Source organism: Balaenoptera acutorostrata, chromosome 11, assembly GCF_949987535.1.
Source record: "Balaenoptera acutorostrata chromosome 11, mBalAcu1.1, whole genome shotgun sequence".
NCBI classification, from domain to species: Eukaryota; Metazoa; Chordata; class Mammalia; order Artiodactyla; family Balaenopteridae; genus Balaenoptera; species Balaenoptera acutorostrata.
In genome coordinates, this window is record NC_080074.1 from 104,224,822 (window position 1) to 104,242,836 (window position 18,015).

The 18,015-nt window shown below is 49.3% G+C and overlaps 1 protein-coding gene across 7 annotated transcripts in view; it reads left to right on the forward strand.

Annotated features, from left to right (window-relative positions):
- Nucleotides 1–4,915: 4,915 nt before the first annotated feature.
- Nucleotides 4,916–18,015, forward strand: part of DDX11 (DEAD/H-box helicase 11) — a 35,315-nt gene continuing 22,215 nt past the window's right edge. For 2 of the 7 annotated variants that reach the window (XM_057555906.1, XM_057555907.1), the window contains exons 1-6: nt 4,925–5,069; nt 5,364–5,466; nt 9,249–9,396; nt 16,480–16,728; nt 17,187–17,273; nt 17,575–17,723. In XM_057555906.1, coding sequence (XP_057411889.1) covers nt 5,384–5,466; nt 9,249–9,396; nt 16,480–16,728; nt 17,187–17,273; nt 17,575–17,723 — 716 coding nt within the window. In that variant the 5' untranslated portion in view covers nt 4,925–5,069; nt 5,364–5,383. Of the gene's footprint in view, nt 5,070–5,241; nt 5,467–9,248; nt 9,397–16,479; nt 16,729–17,186; nt 17,274–17,574; nt 17,724–18,015 lie in introns of those variants that run through there. The other 5 variants (XM_057555908.1, XM_057555903.1, XM_057555902.1 and 2 more) reach the window with 5 other exon arrangements.

The following is an 18,015-nucleotide window of genomic DNA, read 5'->3' on the forward strand; positions in this document are numbered from 1 at the left end:
TAAATGGGAAAAGAATCTGAAAAAGAATAGATATATGTATATGTATAACTGAATCACTTTGCTGTACCCCTGAAACTAACACATTGTAAATCAACGATACTCCAATATAAAATAAAAATCAAACAAAACAATATTAGTAATAGCTAACCTTCGTTGAGCTTTTATAATGTGGCGTGCACAGTGCCAAGCCCTTTATGTTACCCAGATGATCTCGTTTCTTTCACAAGAATCCTATAAGGTGGGTCCTGTTATAATCTCCATTTCCTAAGTGAGAAAACTGAGGCTCAGAGAGTTAAAACAACCTGACAAGGCCACCCAGCTGGTTAATAGTGGAGTCAGGATCTGAATCCAGGTGGTCTGATTTTACTAGGGCCTGTACTTAAAATTAGCAAGAAGCAATGAGAACAGAAAAAAAGAAAGTATCAAAAAATGCTTTCCAATGAAATGCTAAAACAATGCACAACATGTAGCTGAGATTAGTAGCAGCGAAGGCAAAGAGGAATACATAATGGGGTTTAAAGAGCTCTCACGGCCGAGTTATAGAAAGCATATTCGTACATAAGTAGAAAGACTTTTCTACCTGGCCTTGAGTTCTGAGTGTGTTAAGAAGGTGTTTGAGTTCATTCAATGAATGCCATTAGCAAGAAATGCAGAGGTGGTCCACATGGGGCTAACGTCTGATTTTACCTTTGAGACAAAGCCCAAGGCCTTATGTTAGGAGCATCATTCTCTAAATAAACCCTTGGGGTGAGGATGAGGGGAGGATAGAGGGACATAGTCTGGGTTTACATCCTGGTTTAACCACCTCCATCAGCCATTCCTATCGCTACTCTAGAGGTCCAAGTCCCTGTTGCATTGTCTGGTTTACTGCATAACCTGACTTGTTCACTTGCTTCTGGTCTCTCCCCTGCCAACATTCTTCACACTGCTTCTGCCTTATTATTTCCAAGGCATTGATTTTGCAATTTCACTCGTCTGTTCAAAAACCATTTCAGTGATGTGCAAATTGCGTATAAGATAAAGTCTAAACGTATTAGCTTACTGTTTAAAGTCTTCTACATCCAGACCCCAAGTCTTATCACCTTCTATTCCTCCAATGGTGCATCTTAAGTTAGGGATTTCATACCCTAGGAGTGTGTGTGTGTGTGGAGAGCGGGGAGGGGGAACTCTGAAGAAATAGACCCAAGTCCAATGCATCTTCTTGAAGTGTCAAGTTTACCAGATGACAATTACTTTAAAACACCTTTTTTTTTTTTAAATTAATTAATTAATTATTTATTTAATTTTGGCTGTGTTGGGTCTTCGTTTCTGTGCAAGGGCTTTCTCTAGTTGCGGCAAGCGGGGGCCACTCTTCATCGCGGTGCGTGGGCCTCTCACTATCGTGGCCTCTCTTGTTGCAGAGCACAGGCTCCAGACGCGCAGGCTCAGCAGTTGTGGCTCACAGGCCCAGCTGCTCCGCGGCATGTGAGATCTTCCCAGACCAGGGCTCGAACCCGTGTCCCCTGCATTAGCAGGCAGATTCTCAACCACTGCGCCACCAGGGAAGCCCCTAAAACACCTTTTTAAATGCTAAAACAAACAGTGGTTGTAGAGTAAATGCAACATTTACATGAACTTAAAACTGCGGCATCAGAGACCTTTTCAGGATTTTGGTGGGCCACCTTCCAAGACCCTGAAGAGTGTTAGTTCTTTGCCCTTTTCAAACTACCCCAGTCACTGATAGTTGGAAGTACTGACAAAAATACCGACTCTGGAACCGTCCTTTTGTAAATTCCAACCCCCAAGTTTTTACACAGCTTGTAACATTGGCTCCTTTCCTGGAAGGCCTTTCCTTTAAGCCCCAGAAACTGTCCAGAATGTTTCTTGATCCTGCTGGGAAGTCACACCAATTACCAGGGTCATTCCCAGGGAGCACTTAGCATAAAATGCCCCCAGTTGTAATTTCATAGACCCATCCTGTGATATTGTGATAATAATTATATTTTTGGTCTTAGTCCCCGTTCCTAGCAGCGCTCCTAAAACCCTAGAAACTTCCTAAGTGAGGAAAGCGATAGAGGTGTCTCTTGTTATGTTAATGATGTGATTTTTGGAAAGCCCCTAGGTAATGAGCCTAAGGATGGGGGCTGGTTGCCAGGGGAACCAATTGAGTGATTGGAGGGGAGAAGGGCTGGAGACTGAATCAATCACCAATGACCGATGATTTAATCAACCTTTGCCTGTGTAATGAAGCCTCCATTAAATAGGCGGCAGGATGAGGTCTGGAGAGCTTCCGGGTTGGTGAGCATGTGGAGGTGCCGGGGGGAGTGGAAGCTCTGTGCCCCCTGCCACACACTTGTCCTGTGCATCTCTTCATCCTGCTGCTCCTGAGTTATATCCTTTTACATAAACTGGTGATCTAGTAAGTAAAATGCTTTCCCTAGCTCTGTCGACTGAAAAAAAAAAGTGCAATGTGAGAGTTGTGAGTTAAGTTTTATTGGGGGAAATTGAGGACTATAGCTTGGGAAACAGCATTTCCGATAGCTCTGAGGAACTGTTCCAGAGAGGTGCGGGGGGTGGGGGGAAGGTGAGGGTTCTATATGATTTCAGTGAGGGGGGGACGTGCAGTCAAGCACACATTTTGGCAGAGCCTGGCTGCTAGTCAGGAGGAGCAGATGTCCCCGTTAATGACTTTAGTGCTTTTCTAGATATAAGGAGATGCAAGAATTGGGCTCATAAAATCTTCTCCTGAAAATATCTATCTGAAGACCTGTTCTGCCAGTTTTTCCCAGAGCACAGAGGGCCTCATTCCTGATCTCCACCCTGAACTCCTTTCAGGGGGCGTTGAAGGTCAGCAGCTGCAGCGGCTCATGATTTAATCCTTGTAGAGGTAGATGGCAAGTGCCAATTTGTAGCTGGCAATTCCGTTAGCTACTCTAGCAAATTAATCAAACCCAAGGAGGAGGTTGTGGGAACCTCTTGAGTTACAGCCAGTAGGTGAGCAGCACAGGTGACAACCCGGACTTGTGGTGTCTCACATCACAGACATGTGGGACTGAGCCCCTAACGTGTGGGATCCCAGTTACCTCCAGATAGATAGTGTCAGAATTGGGTTACTGGGTGGTGTTGGAAAACACACACTGGACATGCCTTCAGAAAAGCTCACAGGGATCATGCAGTCCTATCCCCTGCTGGACAAAGGAGAACCCAGGTCCAGAGAGGTGAAGGTGATGTGCTTTGACCCCCGGCCAGGTGTGCTCCTCCAAGCAGGGCTGGCACCCAGGAGCAACAATCCTAAACTTGGCTTCCAGAGTGCTTTCCCTCACCTGGTCTCAACCCTGCAGAGGTGGGCAGGGCAGGTACTGTCCATTCTAGAGGTAAAATAACCAATATATTAAGGTCTGACAGGAGCGAGGACTATTAACCAGACCGAACTCCACACAGCAAAGTCAATTTCCTGACACTGGGCTGTGGTGAAAAGAAAGTACAGCGTTTACTGCAGGGCCAAGAGAGGAGCACAGCGGCTCATGCTCAAAAGACCTGAACTCCCCATGGCTTTCAGGGAAGCGTTTTTAAAGGCAACCTTTGGGGTGAGCGCTGCAGGGTGCATGACTTTCTTCCGATTGGTCAGTGGTGAGGTAGCAGGGTGGTGTTTCAGGAATGTTAATCAGCAGACTTCTGGTTCCTGACCGTCTGGAGACCACATGCTTGTGCTCAGCATGCAGTCATCGTCCTCCACCTGGGGGAGGTGTCTTAGTTTCTCCAGAAAAACTCAAAGATCAGTGTCAGATTGTTAGGTATATGCCTTGAGGAGGCATATACATAAGAGTTTATCCCTCAACTATTGTCGTTACTTCTGTTTAACTGCTTTCCTTTGTTTCTGCATTGCCTCATTTCCCTCATTAGTAACTACCTGTGCCATCCCTTGGAACTTAGGGAAGCATCGGAGGCTAGTCTTTTTTTAAAAAAAATACTAATTTATTTTTTAAAATTTATTTATTTATTTTTGGCTGCTTTGGGTCTTTGTGGCTGCACGCGGGCTTTCTCTAGTTGCGGGGAGCGGGGGCTACTCTTTGTTGCGGTGCGCGGGCTTCTCATTGCGGTGGCTTCTCGTTGTGGAGCACGGGCTCTGGGCACGTGGGCTTCAGTAGTTGTGGCTCACGGGCTCAGTAGTTGTGGCTCGCGGGCTCTAGAGTACAGGCTTAGTAGTTGTGGTGCAGGGGCTTAGTTGCTCCAAGGCATGCGAGATCTTCCTTCCTGGACCAGGGCTCGAACCCGTGTCCCCTGCATTGGCAGGCAGATTCTTGACCACTGCGCCACCAGGGAAGCCCCTAAAAATCTCTTTCTACGAACAAGAAACGGAGGACATAGCGGGGCTTTTGGGCGGGAGGGCCCTGCTCAGTTCCAATTCCATTTTTTTTTTTTTTGATACTTCTCGATCCTGAGGGGAACAGGCACGGAATAAGAATGGGAATAAAGTTTTGGATAGAGAGGTTAATCATAAACAGAGCAGAGGAAACTGGTTTTACAGGGGCTCAGTTTCACGACCAGAATACAGGCTTCCTGAGTCTGCTACAGCAACTGGCCCCTCAGGTGTTTGATAAACACGGCCAACTGAAGTCAAGCGACTGCTGAGCTCCCAGGATTATGGGCGCCAGCTAGCGGAGGCGCAAACATTCCACAGCTGGCGCGCCGCAGGGGAGGAAGAACACCCAGCCACGACCACAGCCTCCGACGGCCCCTCCCTCCAGCGAAACAGCCGCGCAAGCGCAGTGACGCAAAAAGGGGAGGTCCGGCCCCAGCAAGACACGGAGTGCGCACGCGCAGCGAAATGGGCTGTGCAACGCAGGTCGGTCTTCCGGGTAATGCAGACCGAGGCCTGGACGGGCCCGCCGCGCAAGCGCAGTGGCACAATAGGGGGACCAGCCCCCGCCGAGCCCCGGAGTGCGCACGCGCACTGGCGCGGGGCGTGCATCGTGACGGGCTTCCCTGGGGGACGCCGACACCGGCGAGCCGGGGTTTCAGGTTCAGTGGCGTCCGCTCGGACTCCTCGCCGGCCTGGTCTCGGCGGAGCAGCCCTCCCGCCAAGGAAGGTGAGCGCGGTGCCGAGGACGCGGAGCAAAATGAGAAAGGGCAGACTCCGGGGGAAACGCAAGGGGGCGGGCCGGGCCGGCGGCGGGAAAAGTCCCCGAGCTGGGGCGGGCTTGACATGTGATTGACAGGCCAGACACCAATGCAAGGGCTGGGGAGGCCGCGGGGCGGGACCTGGCCGTGAGCCGCCGGCCGCGGGGCGGATCCGCCGGCGGTGCTAAGCGCGCGTTTCTTACGTTGTGGTACCTGCTGGTCCCTGCAGCGCTACTGAATGTGCCGTTACCTGTCCCCCGCAGGTGAGGAAACAGGCTCAGGGATGTGGACTTTAGCACGGACACAGCCGGGATTCCACATTGGGCAGTCTGACCCCAGAGCCCTCCTACCGCTCGCGGGACCAAGGTGGAGCAGGAGGAGTGGGATGGCTGGAATGGACCAGAGTGTGGGAGGCAGTGCCGTGAAAAGTGGAGAGAAATGTTAGCACAGTGTGAGAGCTCTGAGGGCGGAGCTGGGAGGGGGACAGAAGCAAGATGAGGATATGGGGTTGGGGCCAGCTCCGGATTCACAACAGGTGCGCTGGAGCCGGGTCGTCTCCCAGGTGTGTGGCGTTAAAGCACTTTAGGAGGGAGACAGTAGGATGGTACCTGGACATGGATGTCTCTTCTGCTCAGGCTGCCATAACAAAACGCCATAGACTGGGTGGCTTAAACAATAGAAACTTCTCTCTCCCAGGTCTAGAGGCTGGGAATTCAAGGCCTCAGTCCTTATAAGGGTTTAGGACCCCACTCTTAGGACTTCATTTAACCCCGATTACCTCCTTCATTTCATGTTAATTACTCCCTAAAAGCTCTGTCTGCAGATACAGCCTCACATTGGGGGTTAGGGCTTTAATGCATGAATTTGGAGGCGGGGGGACACGATTCAGTCTGTAGCAATAGTTTGTACTCAGACAAATAAGTGATCATCGAAGACTGAAGAAAATGAGCACTTTCAGGGCTAACGTGCCCCTGAGATGCTCTCACGTATCTTAGCCCATTTAACGAGCATGAGATTTGCCTTCGCATTGGTGGGGAGTTCTAGGGAGAACTTGGGTGGGAGCTCGTGTCCGTGCAGCCAGCCTGAAGAGGTCGGGAAAAGTTCCACCAAACATCCTTAATAGCATTTAGTATATCCATTATTCATGGATTTAGCTAAACCCTTCTTTAACTTATGGTTTAGCTTGTGCTGCTGCTGGAATAATGAGATCCGTAATTACCACCCACGGAGAAGTGGAATAATAATTACTTTTGTTCTGTATTGTTTCGTGTTGTCATTCTAAAGTTTGGTAACGGAGTCTTTCCACCCTACTTATCCTGGTGGGAGGAAGATCAGAAATCTACAGCTTGGAGGCAGATGTGCTTTCAAATCTTGGATTCAAGCCCTTGCTGAGTGACTGTGGGCAAGTCACTTAACCTTTCTGAGGTTCAGTTATTTCAGCTGTAAAATAGAGCTAATAAATATCCTGGCCACATAGGGTTGTGAGGTTATATGGAAGCAGTTTGAAACCATTAAAGAACTGGCCCTGGCCTAAATATTCAAGTCATAGACCTCCTCTCCCCACCCCTCTGAGGAGCAGAAACCCTCCCCACGGCTCCCACCTCAAGCTGGCTATTCATTCATTTATCAAATTGTTCCTGAATGCTTGCTGAGTGCCAAAGCACCTATTCTGAATGCTGGGGGCAGGGAAGAACAAGACAGACAAGGTTCCTCCTTTTATGCTATTTATATTCTAGTGGGGGAGGACAGTAAATAAGTTCGCTAAGAGGTATGAACAAAAGACAGAGTATTTCAGAATAATGAGATTAAAAAAATGACTTAAAGCCGAGTGGTGTGTGTGTGTGTGTTTGGAGGCGGGTATTTGACCACTGGAGGGTGGCACATACAGGGAGAGGCCTCTCTGAGGAGCTGAGCTGAGTTCTAAACGTTGAGGACACCAAGCGGGCAGGGACGGCAGGTGCGAGGCCCAGGCTGATTAGATCCGTCTCTAGGCCGTCCAGTGATCTGTCTTAAAAGGAGAGGAGGGATGGGTCAGATTTTTCTCTTGGGATTTAGAACTACGAAACAAGAAAAGACTTCGCTTGGCAGTGGGAGCTGAAGCCAGAGGTCGAGGGGGCTGCAGGCGGAGGTGGCATGCAGGCTGCCTTTGGGGTAAAGCAGAAGCTGCCAAGCGAGCAGAGGAAGCCGGGCAGGCTCCACCTGGCCCGCGATGACGGAGCAGGAGAAGGGGAATGCGCGGGGCATCCGCGGGTGTTTACCGTTGGTGGGCTTCCTGGCTCCATCTTGAGACCTGAACCACTTTGCAGTTCTAGTTTGCAGGACGTCCCACCCTGTCCGCGGCTCTGCTCTTGGTTTTCCCAGATGGTCTGTATTCTGAATCTCTCAATATGTATCTTTTCAGTAAATCTCCCTTTTATTTATGCTAGTTCTCTTTTGCAGACACGTGAGTTGGACTAAAACAGAGCCATGTGGACCTGGGCTTGGATCCCTGGGTTTCCTTTCTGAGCTGAGTCTTTGAAGAGTTGCTTAATTTCTGTAAAAGCGTCAGGATCCGACGACCCTCTGCTTATAGTGTTGTACAGATGAAACGAGACACCAAAAGTGGAAGGGCCTGCGGAGCGTTTAACACAGGGCAGGTGCTCAGAGATAGTTAGGGCCATTCTCCTTTCCCTTCACATTTTAGTGGGTTTCCGATTACACACTTGCCTCTTGTATTGGATTGTCCTGGTTTTCAGTCATCCTTACTGCCATCCCTCCACCTCAGTCCTCGTTTTAACTGCCCCTAAACTCTTGCCTGGAAGAACATCATGAAACTCCCTTCTCTCATAGATGAATTGACATGGTCACTGGTCTTCCTGAGGCCAGTTATGTAGCAAAGGCATAAATGGGATTTAGATTTATTCATATTTGTACTGAGGTGAGCTGGGCCTGCTTAAATAGCTCAGAGCAGTGACTTGCAAAGACAGAGTGGGGCCCGGATGGAAAATGGTGACTAAAGGAAGAAAGGGTGTGTCAAAGCTGTCTCAGAGAGAGCAGGGTCAGAAGAGGAGGAAAAAGATGGAATAAATATGGAGCAGAGACGTTTTTCTTAGACCTGGGCCTGCAGTGCCGAGGCGTCAGTTCTCGGAAGCCCTTCTAGCCAGGGCTCAGCCGCCGTGCAGAGGGTCCTCCAGGCTGGGGCCCCAGGGAAAGCTCTTAGGGGGTGGCTCTGGTTTGTACTGGAAGTGGCGGCTGGGATGAATTAGATGCAAGTGGAAGATACCTGTTGAGTAGGGATGGGTGTGTGACATGCAGAAAAGCCGTGCTCGCGATTCTCCGCCTGTGGGTCACGACCTCTTAGGTCTTCACAGCAGGGGCAAGAGAAGCAGTTTGTTTTTTGTTGTTGTTTTTTAATTTATTTATTCATTTATTTAATTTTTTTGGCTGCATTGGGTCATCGCTGCTGCATGCGGGCTTTCTCTAGTTGCAGTGAGCGGGGGCTACTCTTTGTTGCAGGGCGCAGGTTTCTCATTGTGGTGGCTTCTCTTGTTGCAGAGCACAGGCTCTAGGCGTGTGGGCTTCAGTAGTTGTGGCACACGGGCTTCAGTAGTTGTGGCTCGCGGGCTCTAGAGCGCAGGCTCAGTAGTTGTGGCGCACGGGCTTAGTTGCTCCGCGGCATGTGAGATCTTCCCGGACCAGGGCTTGAACCCATGTCCCCTGCATTGGCGGGCGGATTCTTAACCACTGCGCCACCAAGGAAGCCCAAGAGAAGCAGTTTTGTCCTGCGATGTTGGGAGACATGGCTGGGAGATGTGGGAGAAGAAAAATTAATGACTGCAGAAGTAATTACAGGCTCTCCAAAAGAAATCTGCTGGCCCTTAGAAAGGTGTGCACGCAGGCGGGACGACAGGGGTTTCTGTTAGGGCTTCCTGGGCTGTGTCCCCTGTATCCGGTTGTGACGGACGTCCCTGGATGGACAGCCACTGTGGCCAGGCCTCGTGGGGAAGCACGTGAGGGAAGGAGCATGGCCTCTGCTTGTAAAACGTCCCTCCTGGGGAGGAAGTCCGCGACTCGTGTTGAGGCCCCTCCTAGGAACTGTTCTGGATCTCAGGCCAGTACTGCCTGGCCCATCAGAGAGCTACTAGATTTTTTTTTTTTTTACCCCCCAGGACCATGGCTGACAAAACAGAGGAGGCTGGTGGCATCCACTTCCCTTTTCCCTTCACACCCTATGCCATCCAGAAAGACTTCATGGCAGCGCTGTACCAGGTGTTGGAGGCTGGCAAGATCGGGATATTTGAGAGTCCAACCGGCACCGTAAGTATTATTTGGGGCCTGAAGAGGGTCTAGGGAGACGCTGATGACGGGTCAGAGCCAGCGTGATTGTCTGCACGTGCAGAGAGTCGTGGTTTGAGGTCGAGCAAAGTCGTTCTTTCTGAGTAGTAGCCGTTTCTGTCTATTAAACCGTTAAACACAGCCCCGGGGTCTGAGAAAAATTAGGCTAAAGGCAAATGAGAATTTTAATGGCCATGGAAACCACGACCGTAGCACTGAAACCTTCCTGTTTTTTCTGGACGTACGACCACTTTGATCCTGAGAAACGTAGAAATTACTCTGGCTTATCCACAGATCCGACATATTGGTTTACTCTTCAGGAACTGGGTTACTGAGGGCCGGAGGGGTCCAGTCCAGAGCCCCTCAGTTTTCCTTCCTGGCCTGGGAGGAGGGGGTTTGTTCGAGGTTGGCTGCGGAGTACTGTTAGGTTCCCACTTCTCTCTTGCCCTTTATTACCTTCTAGAGCAAGTGCCGCGTGAGAGTGAGCTGCCTGTGTGGGTGTTGCTGTGACCTCCCGGAGGACCAGGACCTTGAGGTCCTCTCCTCTGTGTTCCCGTCATCTGCGGGGAGCTTGGCACGGTCGGCCTCAGGGGGCTCTTGAGGTGTGTGTGTGGAATGCATGAACGAAGGAAAGTGACTTATTCCTTCTCATCCGCTGACGGGAGTGTGTCACTCTCTCCTGGGATGACACGGTCTCCTGGGGCAGGAAGAGTGCAGACGGGCCGCTCTCTTGTTCCGTTTTGTTCCTTCAGATACAGCGAGTGGGAGAGGCTCCGTTCCGCCAGTTCACACAATGTGGGTCATGAAGATACTGTGCAGAGTGAGGGTTTTTTGGTTTTTTGTTTTTTTTGGCTGCGTTGGGTCTTTGCTGCTGTGTGCAGGCTTTTCTCTAGTTGGGGCGAGCAGGGGCTACTCTTCGTTGTGGTGCGCGGGCTTCTCATTGCAGTGGCTTCTCTTGTTGCGGAGCATGGGCTCTAGGTGCGTGGGATTCAGTAGTTGTGGCTCGCGGGCTCTAGAGCGCAGGCTCAGTAGTTGTGGCGCACGGGCTTAGTTGCTCCACAGCATGTGGGATCTTCCTGGACCAGGGCTCGAACCCGTGTGCCCTGCATTGGCAGACGGATTCTTAACCATTGCGCCACCAGGGAAGCCCGAGGGTTTTTTTTTTTTTTAATTTTTTGTTTATTTATTTATTTATTTTTGGCTGTGTCGGGTCTTCGTTTCTGTGCGAGGGCTTTCTCCAGTTGCGGCAAGCGGGGGCCACTCTTCATTGCGGTGCGCGGACCTCTCACTGTCGTGGCCTCTCTTGTTGCGGAGCACAGGCTCCAGACGCGCAGGCTCAGTAGTTGTGGCTCACGGGCCTAGTTGCTCCGCGGCATGTGGGATCTTCCCAGACCAGGGCTCGACCCCGTGTCCCCTGCATTGGCAGGCAGATTCTCAACCACTGTGCCACCAGGGAAGCCCCCGAGGGGTTTTTAAAGTAGCATCTTTCTACCAGCATCCGACCTTCCGTTTACACCCAGTGCACGTGGGGACTTCCCAGGCAGTCCATGTCCAGTGGTTAGAACTCTGCGCTTCCACTGCACGGGCCATGGGTTCGATCCCTGCTTGGGGAACTAAGATCCCGCGTACTGTGCGGTCTGGCCAAAAATAAATAGATAAACCCAGTGCATGGGACTTCTCCCCTCCTGACCCACCCCACTGAAAGACTGGTTAGGATCAGGAGCAACTTCCTGTAATTAGATCTGAGGAGGTCAGGTCCTCATCCGACCACCTGCCACATCTGACATGGTTAAGCATCTCATCTTCCTCTCTTTAAAGTCAGGTAAAACACTGAATCAAAGAACAGTGCCTGTCATTTAAAAAGTCACATTTATCAAACTTTGTTTCTTGGGCAGGTGCTTTTAAGTCTTTTACCTGTTTCCTAAGAAATATACTTGGAAAGAATATGTTGAAATTACAAGCTTATGCTGCCGTTTCTTGCTTTATTGATTTTAGTCATTGGGACCTTCTTCTTGTGATAGATAAGATGGAGCTTTCTTCCTGGTGTAGTTGTATGTTTTTAGTCTCTTTTTTTTTCTTGAATAATCTTTTGTCTTTTGTTTTTTAAGAGTCGATAGTTGTCTTTTAAAGGTTTGTGTAGTTTTTTTTTTTTAATTTTATAGCTACTTTATTTATTTATTTATTTATTTATTTATTTATTTTTGGCTGTGTTGGGTCTTCGGTTCGTGCGAGGGCTTTCTCTAGTTGCGGCAAGCGGGGGCCACTCTTCATCGCGGTGCGTGGGCCTTTCACTATCGCGGCCCCTCCCGTTGCGGGGCACAGGCTCCAGACGCGCAGGCTCAGTAGTTGTGGCTCACGGGCCCAGCTGCTCCGTGGCATGTGGGATCCTCCCAGACCAGGGCTCGAACCTGTGTCCCCTGCATTAGCAGGCAGATTCTCAACCACTGCGCCACCAGGGAAGCCCAAAGGTTTGTGTAGTTTTTAAGGTACTTATGCCTGTTCCGCTCACACCATCCAGTGGTCTCTCAGTATCACACTTCATCATAAAATTATTACCTTTGTCTGCCCGGGCTGCCACCACAAATCACCACAGAAGGAATGGCCAAAATGGCGGGAATTCATTGTCGCACAGTCTGGAGGCCGGAAGTCCGGAACAAGGTGTCAGCAGGGCTGTCCAGGCCCCTCTCCTCCGCGTGTGGACGGCGGGCTTCTCCACGTCTCCTCCCATCGTCTGCCTTCCTTGCCTTTGTGTCCACATTTCCCCTTTTTACAAGGGTACCCATCTTACTGGGTCAGGGCCACCCTCCTCTTAATTCAGTACATCTGCTGTGACCCTGTTTTCAAGTAGGGTCCCATTCTGAGACACTGGGGGTTAAGACTTGAACATGTGAATTTGGGGGGACACAATTCACCTCATATCAAGGACCTACGGGGAGAATTCTGGTCTTTAAACCAACAGTTGTGTTCCCCAGAGCGATTGGCTTGCTTTAATGTTTCCTGACACTGGGACTCATGGGGCTGATCACCTTCTGTCCGCACGTTGGCTGCATCCCCCGCCCAGCAAGTCGTATCCGGGATTTCATGCTGTGCGTTTTTTTGGCTTTATTTTCTGGGCTGTTTATTCAGTTTCTCCCATTCTTCTAATTATGATGACCTGCAGTACTTATATGCAATTTGTTAAGCCACTTTCATTCTTTGAGGACGAGTGAGCCATATAATTAAAGAATTTCACTTTTATTTCTCCCTTTTTCCTATTTTATTCCCCCAGCCATTTTCTTGCCAGTTCCCTTCTTTTTCCTTCCTTTCCGAGGCTGGTCTTAGAGCACCCTCTGATATTTAAAGTCAGACCTCCCTCGAAGGCTTTAGTAAAACAGGAAAGGTGGGCTTCCCTGGTGGTGCAGTGGTTGAGAATCCGTCTGCCAAGGCAGGGGACACAGGTTCGAGCCCTGGTCTGGGAAGATCCCACATGCCGCAGAGCAACTAAGCCCATGCGCCACAACTACTGAGCCTGCGCTCTAGAGCCTGCGAGCCACAACTACTGAGCCTGCGTGCCACAACTACTGAAGCCCGCGTGCCTAGAGCCCGTGCTCCGCAACAAGAGAAGCCACCGCAATGAGAAGCCCGTGCACCGCAACGAAGAGTAGCCCCCGCTCGCCGCAACTAGAGAAAACCCGTGCACAGCAACGAAGACCCAACACAGCCAAAAATAAATAAAATAAAATAAATAAATTAAAAAAAAGAAAAAAATCTTTTTTTTTCACTTTATTTTTTTCACTTTATATTTTTTTTATTTTTTTGTATTTAAACATCTTTATTGAAGTATAATTGCTTCACAGTGGTGTGTTATTTTCTGCTTTATAACAACGTGAATCAGCTACACATATACACACGTTCCCATATCTCCTCCCTCCCGCATCTCCCTCCCTCCCACCCTCCCCATCCCACCCCCCCAGGTGGTCACAAAGCACCAAGCTGATCTCCCTGTGCTATGTGGCTGCTTCCTACTAGCTATCTGTTTTACATTTGGTAGTGTATATATGTCCATGCCATTCTCTCACCCTGTCACATCTCACCCCTCCCCTTCCCCATATCCTCAAGTCCATTCTTTAGTAGGTCTGTGTCTTTATTCCCATCTTGCCACTAGGTTCTTCATGACATTTTTTTTTTCCTTAGATTCCATATATATATGTGTTAGCATACTGTATTTGTTTTTCTCTTTCTGACTTACTTCACTCTGTATGACAGACTCTAACTCCATCCACCTCATTACAAATACCTCCATTTCATTTCTTTTTATGGCTGAGTAATATTCCATTGTATATATGTGCCACATCTTCTTTATCCATTCATCTGTCGATGGACACTTTGGTTGCTTCCATGTCCTGGCTATTGTAAATAGAGCTGCAGTGAACATTTTGGTACATGACTCTTTTTGAGTTCTGGTTTTCTCAGGGTATATGCCCAGTAGTGGGATTGCTGGGTCGTATGGTAGTTCTATTTTTAGTTTTTTAAGGAACCTCCATACTGTTCTCCAAAGTGGCTGTATCAATTTACATTCTCACCAACAGTGCAAGAGTGTTCCCTTTTCTCCACACCCTCTCCAGCATTTATTGTTTGTAGATTTTTTGATGATGGCCATTCTGACCGGTGTGAGGTGATACCTCATTGTAGTTTTGATTTGCATTTCTCTAATGATTAAGGATGTTGAGCATTCTTTCATGTGTCTGTTGGCCATCTGTATATCTTCTTTGGAGAAATGTCTATTTAGGTCTTCTGCCCATTTTTGGATTGGGTTGTTTGTTTTTCTGTTATTGAGCTGCATGAGCTGCTTGTAAATCTTGGAGATTAATCCTTTGTCAGTTGCTTCATTTGAAAATATTTTCTCCCATTCTGAGGGTTGTCTTTGGTCTTGTTTATGGTTTCCTTTGCTGTGCAAAAGCTTTTAAGTTTCATTAGGTCCCATTTGTTTATTTGTGTTTTTATTTCCATTTCTCTAGGAGCTGGGTCAAAAAGGATCTTGCTGTGATTTATGTCATAGAGTGTTCTGCCTATGTTTTCCTCTAAGAGTTTGATAGTGTCTGGCTTTACACTTAGGTCTTAATCCATTTTGAGTTTATTTTTGTGTATGGTGTCAGGGAGCGTTCTAATTTCATACTTTTACATGTACCTGTCCAATTTTCCCAGCACCACTTATTGAAGAGGCTGTCTTTTCTCCACTGTATATGCTTGCCTCCTTTATCAAAGATAAGGTGACCATATGTGCGTGGGTTTATCTCTGGGCTTTCTATCCTGTTCCATTGATCTATATTTCTGTTTTTGTGCCAGTACCAAACTGTCTTGATTACTGTAGCTTTGTAATATAGTCTGAAGTCAGGGAGCCTGATTCCTCCAGCTCCATTTTTCGTTCTCAAGATTGCTTTGGCTATTCGGGGTCTTTTGTGTTTCCATACAAGTCGTGAAATTTTTTGTTCTAGTTCTGTGAAAAATGCCAGTGGTAGTTTGATAGGGATTGCATTGAATCTGTAGATTGCTTTGGGTAGTAGAGTCATTTTCACAATGTTGATTCTTCCAATCCAAGAACATGGTATATCTCTCCATCTATTTGTATCATCTTTAATTTCTTTCATCAGTGTCCTATAATTTTCTGCATACAGGTCTTTTGTCTCCTTAGGTAGGTTTATTCCTAGATATTTTATTCTTTTTGTTGCAATGGTAAGCGGGAGTGTTTTCTTAATTTCGCTTTCAGATTTTTCATCATTAGTATATAGGAATGCAAGAGATTTCTGTGCATTAATTTTGTAACCTGCTACTTTACCAAATTCATTGATTAGCTCTAGTAGTTTTCTGGTGGCAGTTTTAGGATTCTGTATGTATAGTATCATGTCATCTGCAAACAGTGACAGCTTTACTTCTTTTCCGATTTGGATTCCTTTTATTTCTTTTTCTTCTCTGATTGCTGTGGCTAACACTTCCAAAACTATGTTGAATAATAGTGGTGAGAGTGGACAACCTTGTCTTGTTCCTGATCTTAGTGGAAATGGTTTCAGTTTTTCACCATTGAGGACAATGTTGGCTGTGGGTTTGTCATATATGGCCTTTATTATGTTGAGGAAAGTTCCCTCTATGCCTACTTTCTGCAGGGCTTTTATCATAAATAGGTGTTGAATTTTGTCGAAAGCTTTCTCTGCATCTATTGAGATGATCATATGGTTTTTCTCCTTCAATTTGTTAATATGATGTATCACGTTGATTGATTTGCATATATTGAAGAATCCTTGCATTCCTGGAATAAACCCCACTTGATCATGGTGTATGATCCTTTTAATGTGCTGTTGGATTCTGTTTGCTAGTATTTTGTTGAGGATTTTTGCATCTATGTTCATCAGTGATATTGGCCTGTAGTTTTCTTTCTTTGTGACATCTTTGTCTGGTTTTGGTATCAGGGTGATGGTGGCCTCGTAGAATGAGTTGGGGAATGTTCCGCCCTCTGCAATATTATGGAAGAGTTTGAGAAGGATAGGTGTTAGCTCTTCTCTAAATGTTTGATAGAATTCGCCTGTGAAGCCATCTGGTCCTGGGCTTTTGTTTGTTGGAAGATTTTTAATCAGTTTCAATTTCAGTGCTTGTGATTGGTCTGTTCATATTTTCTATTTCTTCCTGGTTCAGTCTCGGCAGGTTGTGCATTTCTAAGAATCTGTCCATTTCTTCCAGGTTGTCCATTTTATTGGCATAGAGTTGCTTGTAGTAATCTCTCATGATCGTTTGTATTTCTGCAGTGTCAGTGGTTACTTCTCCTTTTTCATTTCTAATTCTATTGATTTGAGTCTTCTCCCTTTTTCTCTTGATGAGTCTGGCTTATGGTTTATCAACTTTATCTTCTCGAAGAACCAGCTTTTAGTTTCATTGATTTTTGCTATTGTTTCCTTCATTTCTTTTTCATTTATTTCTGATCTGATCTTTATGATTTCTTTCCTTCTGCTAGCTTTAAAAAAACAAAATGGGAAAGGTCATTAGGGAAGCTTCGTTTCTCATCCTCTATTTCTGAGAACGCTTTTCTTCCCGCAGGGAAAATCCTTAAGTCTCATTTGCGGGGCGCTCTCCTGGCTCCGCGACTTTGAACAGAAGAAACGGGAAGAGGAGGAGCGTCTCCTTGAGGCCGGAGCCGACCCCTTAAACGATGGGAAGGACCAGGTCCCGTGTCCCCCACCCTCCTGCCGCGAGAGCCCAGGCTCCCCGAGGGCCACTGGAGAGCCCGACTGGGTCACTCAGTTTGTGCAGAAGAAAGAAGAAAGGGACCTGGTGGACCGACTAAAGGTGAGATCGGGTTACGAGAGGTGGGGTGATTGGGAAACGGGGCCTCCGGGAGTTTTTCGGGTGGATCCCGAAGCAGGACGGCTCCTGTCCTCGCAGTGCCTCTCAGCGCCCCCGGGTGGATGGCGCTGTGCCCTCGCTGTCTGTAGTAAGCCGATGTCACCAGGCCTTCCCTAGGTTGGCGGTTCCCATCCTTTCCCAGGAAAGGAACCGCACCGTTGCCAGTGGCCACACGCTTCCCTGGCTGCGGACTCGCTTCCGGGCTGCGCTGGACGGAGAGCGTGGGGCTTCGGGAGGGAGGCGCACACTTCCCGCAGCAGCGAGCTCGACAGCTCGGCCGACAGGAGGCTGGCAGGGCAGGGAGGTGCGCGGGGGCCAGAGGCCCTGGGCTGAGGTGCCGCGACTCCGGGAGAGGCTGGGGCTTCCTGCAGGGATCTCCCTTCTGGCTCCCTCCCCTCTAGGAGGAGCAGGTCAGGAGGAAGAAGCGAGAGGAGCGCCTGCAGCAGATCCGGCACAACGCGCCACTCAAGTTCGCAGCCAAGCGCATGGTGAGTGGTGGCCCGTGTCCCGGTGGCGTCCCCCTGCTTGGGGCCTCGCGGTGCAGCTGGTCGGGCGAGCGGCCGGGACCTCGGCCCCTCCCTGCCCCCGCTGGCTACGTGCTCGCCCGGTAGCAGGGCAGCCTGCGCTGAGGGGCTCATCCTGGGGCCTCGACACCAGTCAGCTGAGGCCCGTGTCGATGGCGTGTGTGTCGCTGCCCTTGGCCTGGCCCCCGGAGGCTGCCTCGTCAGGGGGTGGGGCTCTGGCGCTGAGGTTTCTCTGTCTTTCCCCACTGGCCACGCTCCTCCGCAGAGACAGGAAGATGAAGAAACTGAGCGTCTCCTCCGCCTGAGTAGGGAGATGCTGGCAGCAGGCACGGGGCCGGAGCAGCTGGCCTGGGGGGAGGAGGAGCTGGTCCTCGCCGAGTACGAGAGCGACAAGGAGAAAGGCTCGACCAGCGGGTGAGAGCGCGTCTCCTGCATCCCCTGCCCCGGGTGGCTGCGCGGGGCCCCTTCCTCTCAGGCCCGGCTTCTTGGTCGCTCATGGGGCGCCGATGGGGCGGAAACCCGGCTGCCTGCCCTCTTCCCCCCACGAGGCCCCTCGGGGCACAAAGGATGACGACAGGGGCCCTTTCTCTGCCAGCTCAGGCAGGTGTCAGCTCCGTACCCTCTGTGGTATTGTCTCCACTCTGCACCCAGGACACCGAGCCCAGCAGGATGCTGTGCCTCGCCGAGGCCACCAGCCGGCGATTTG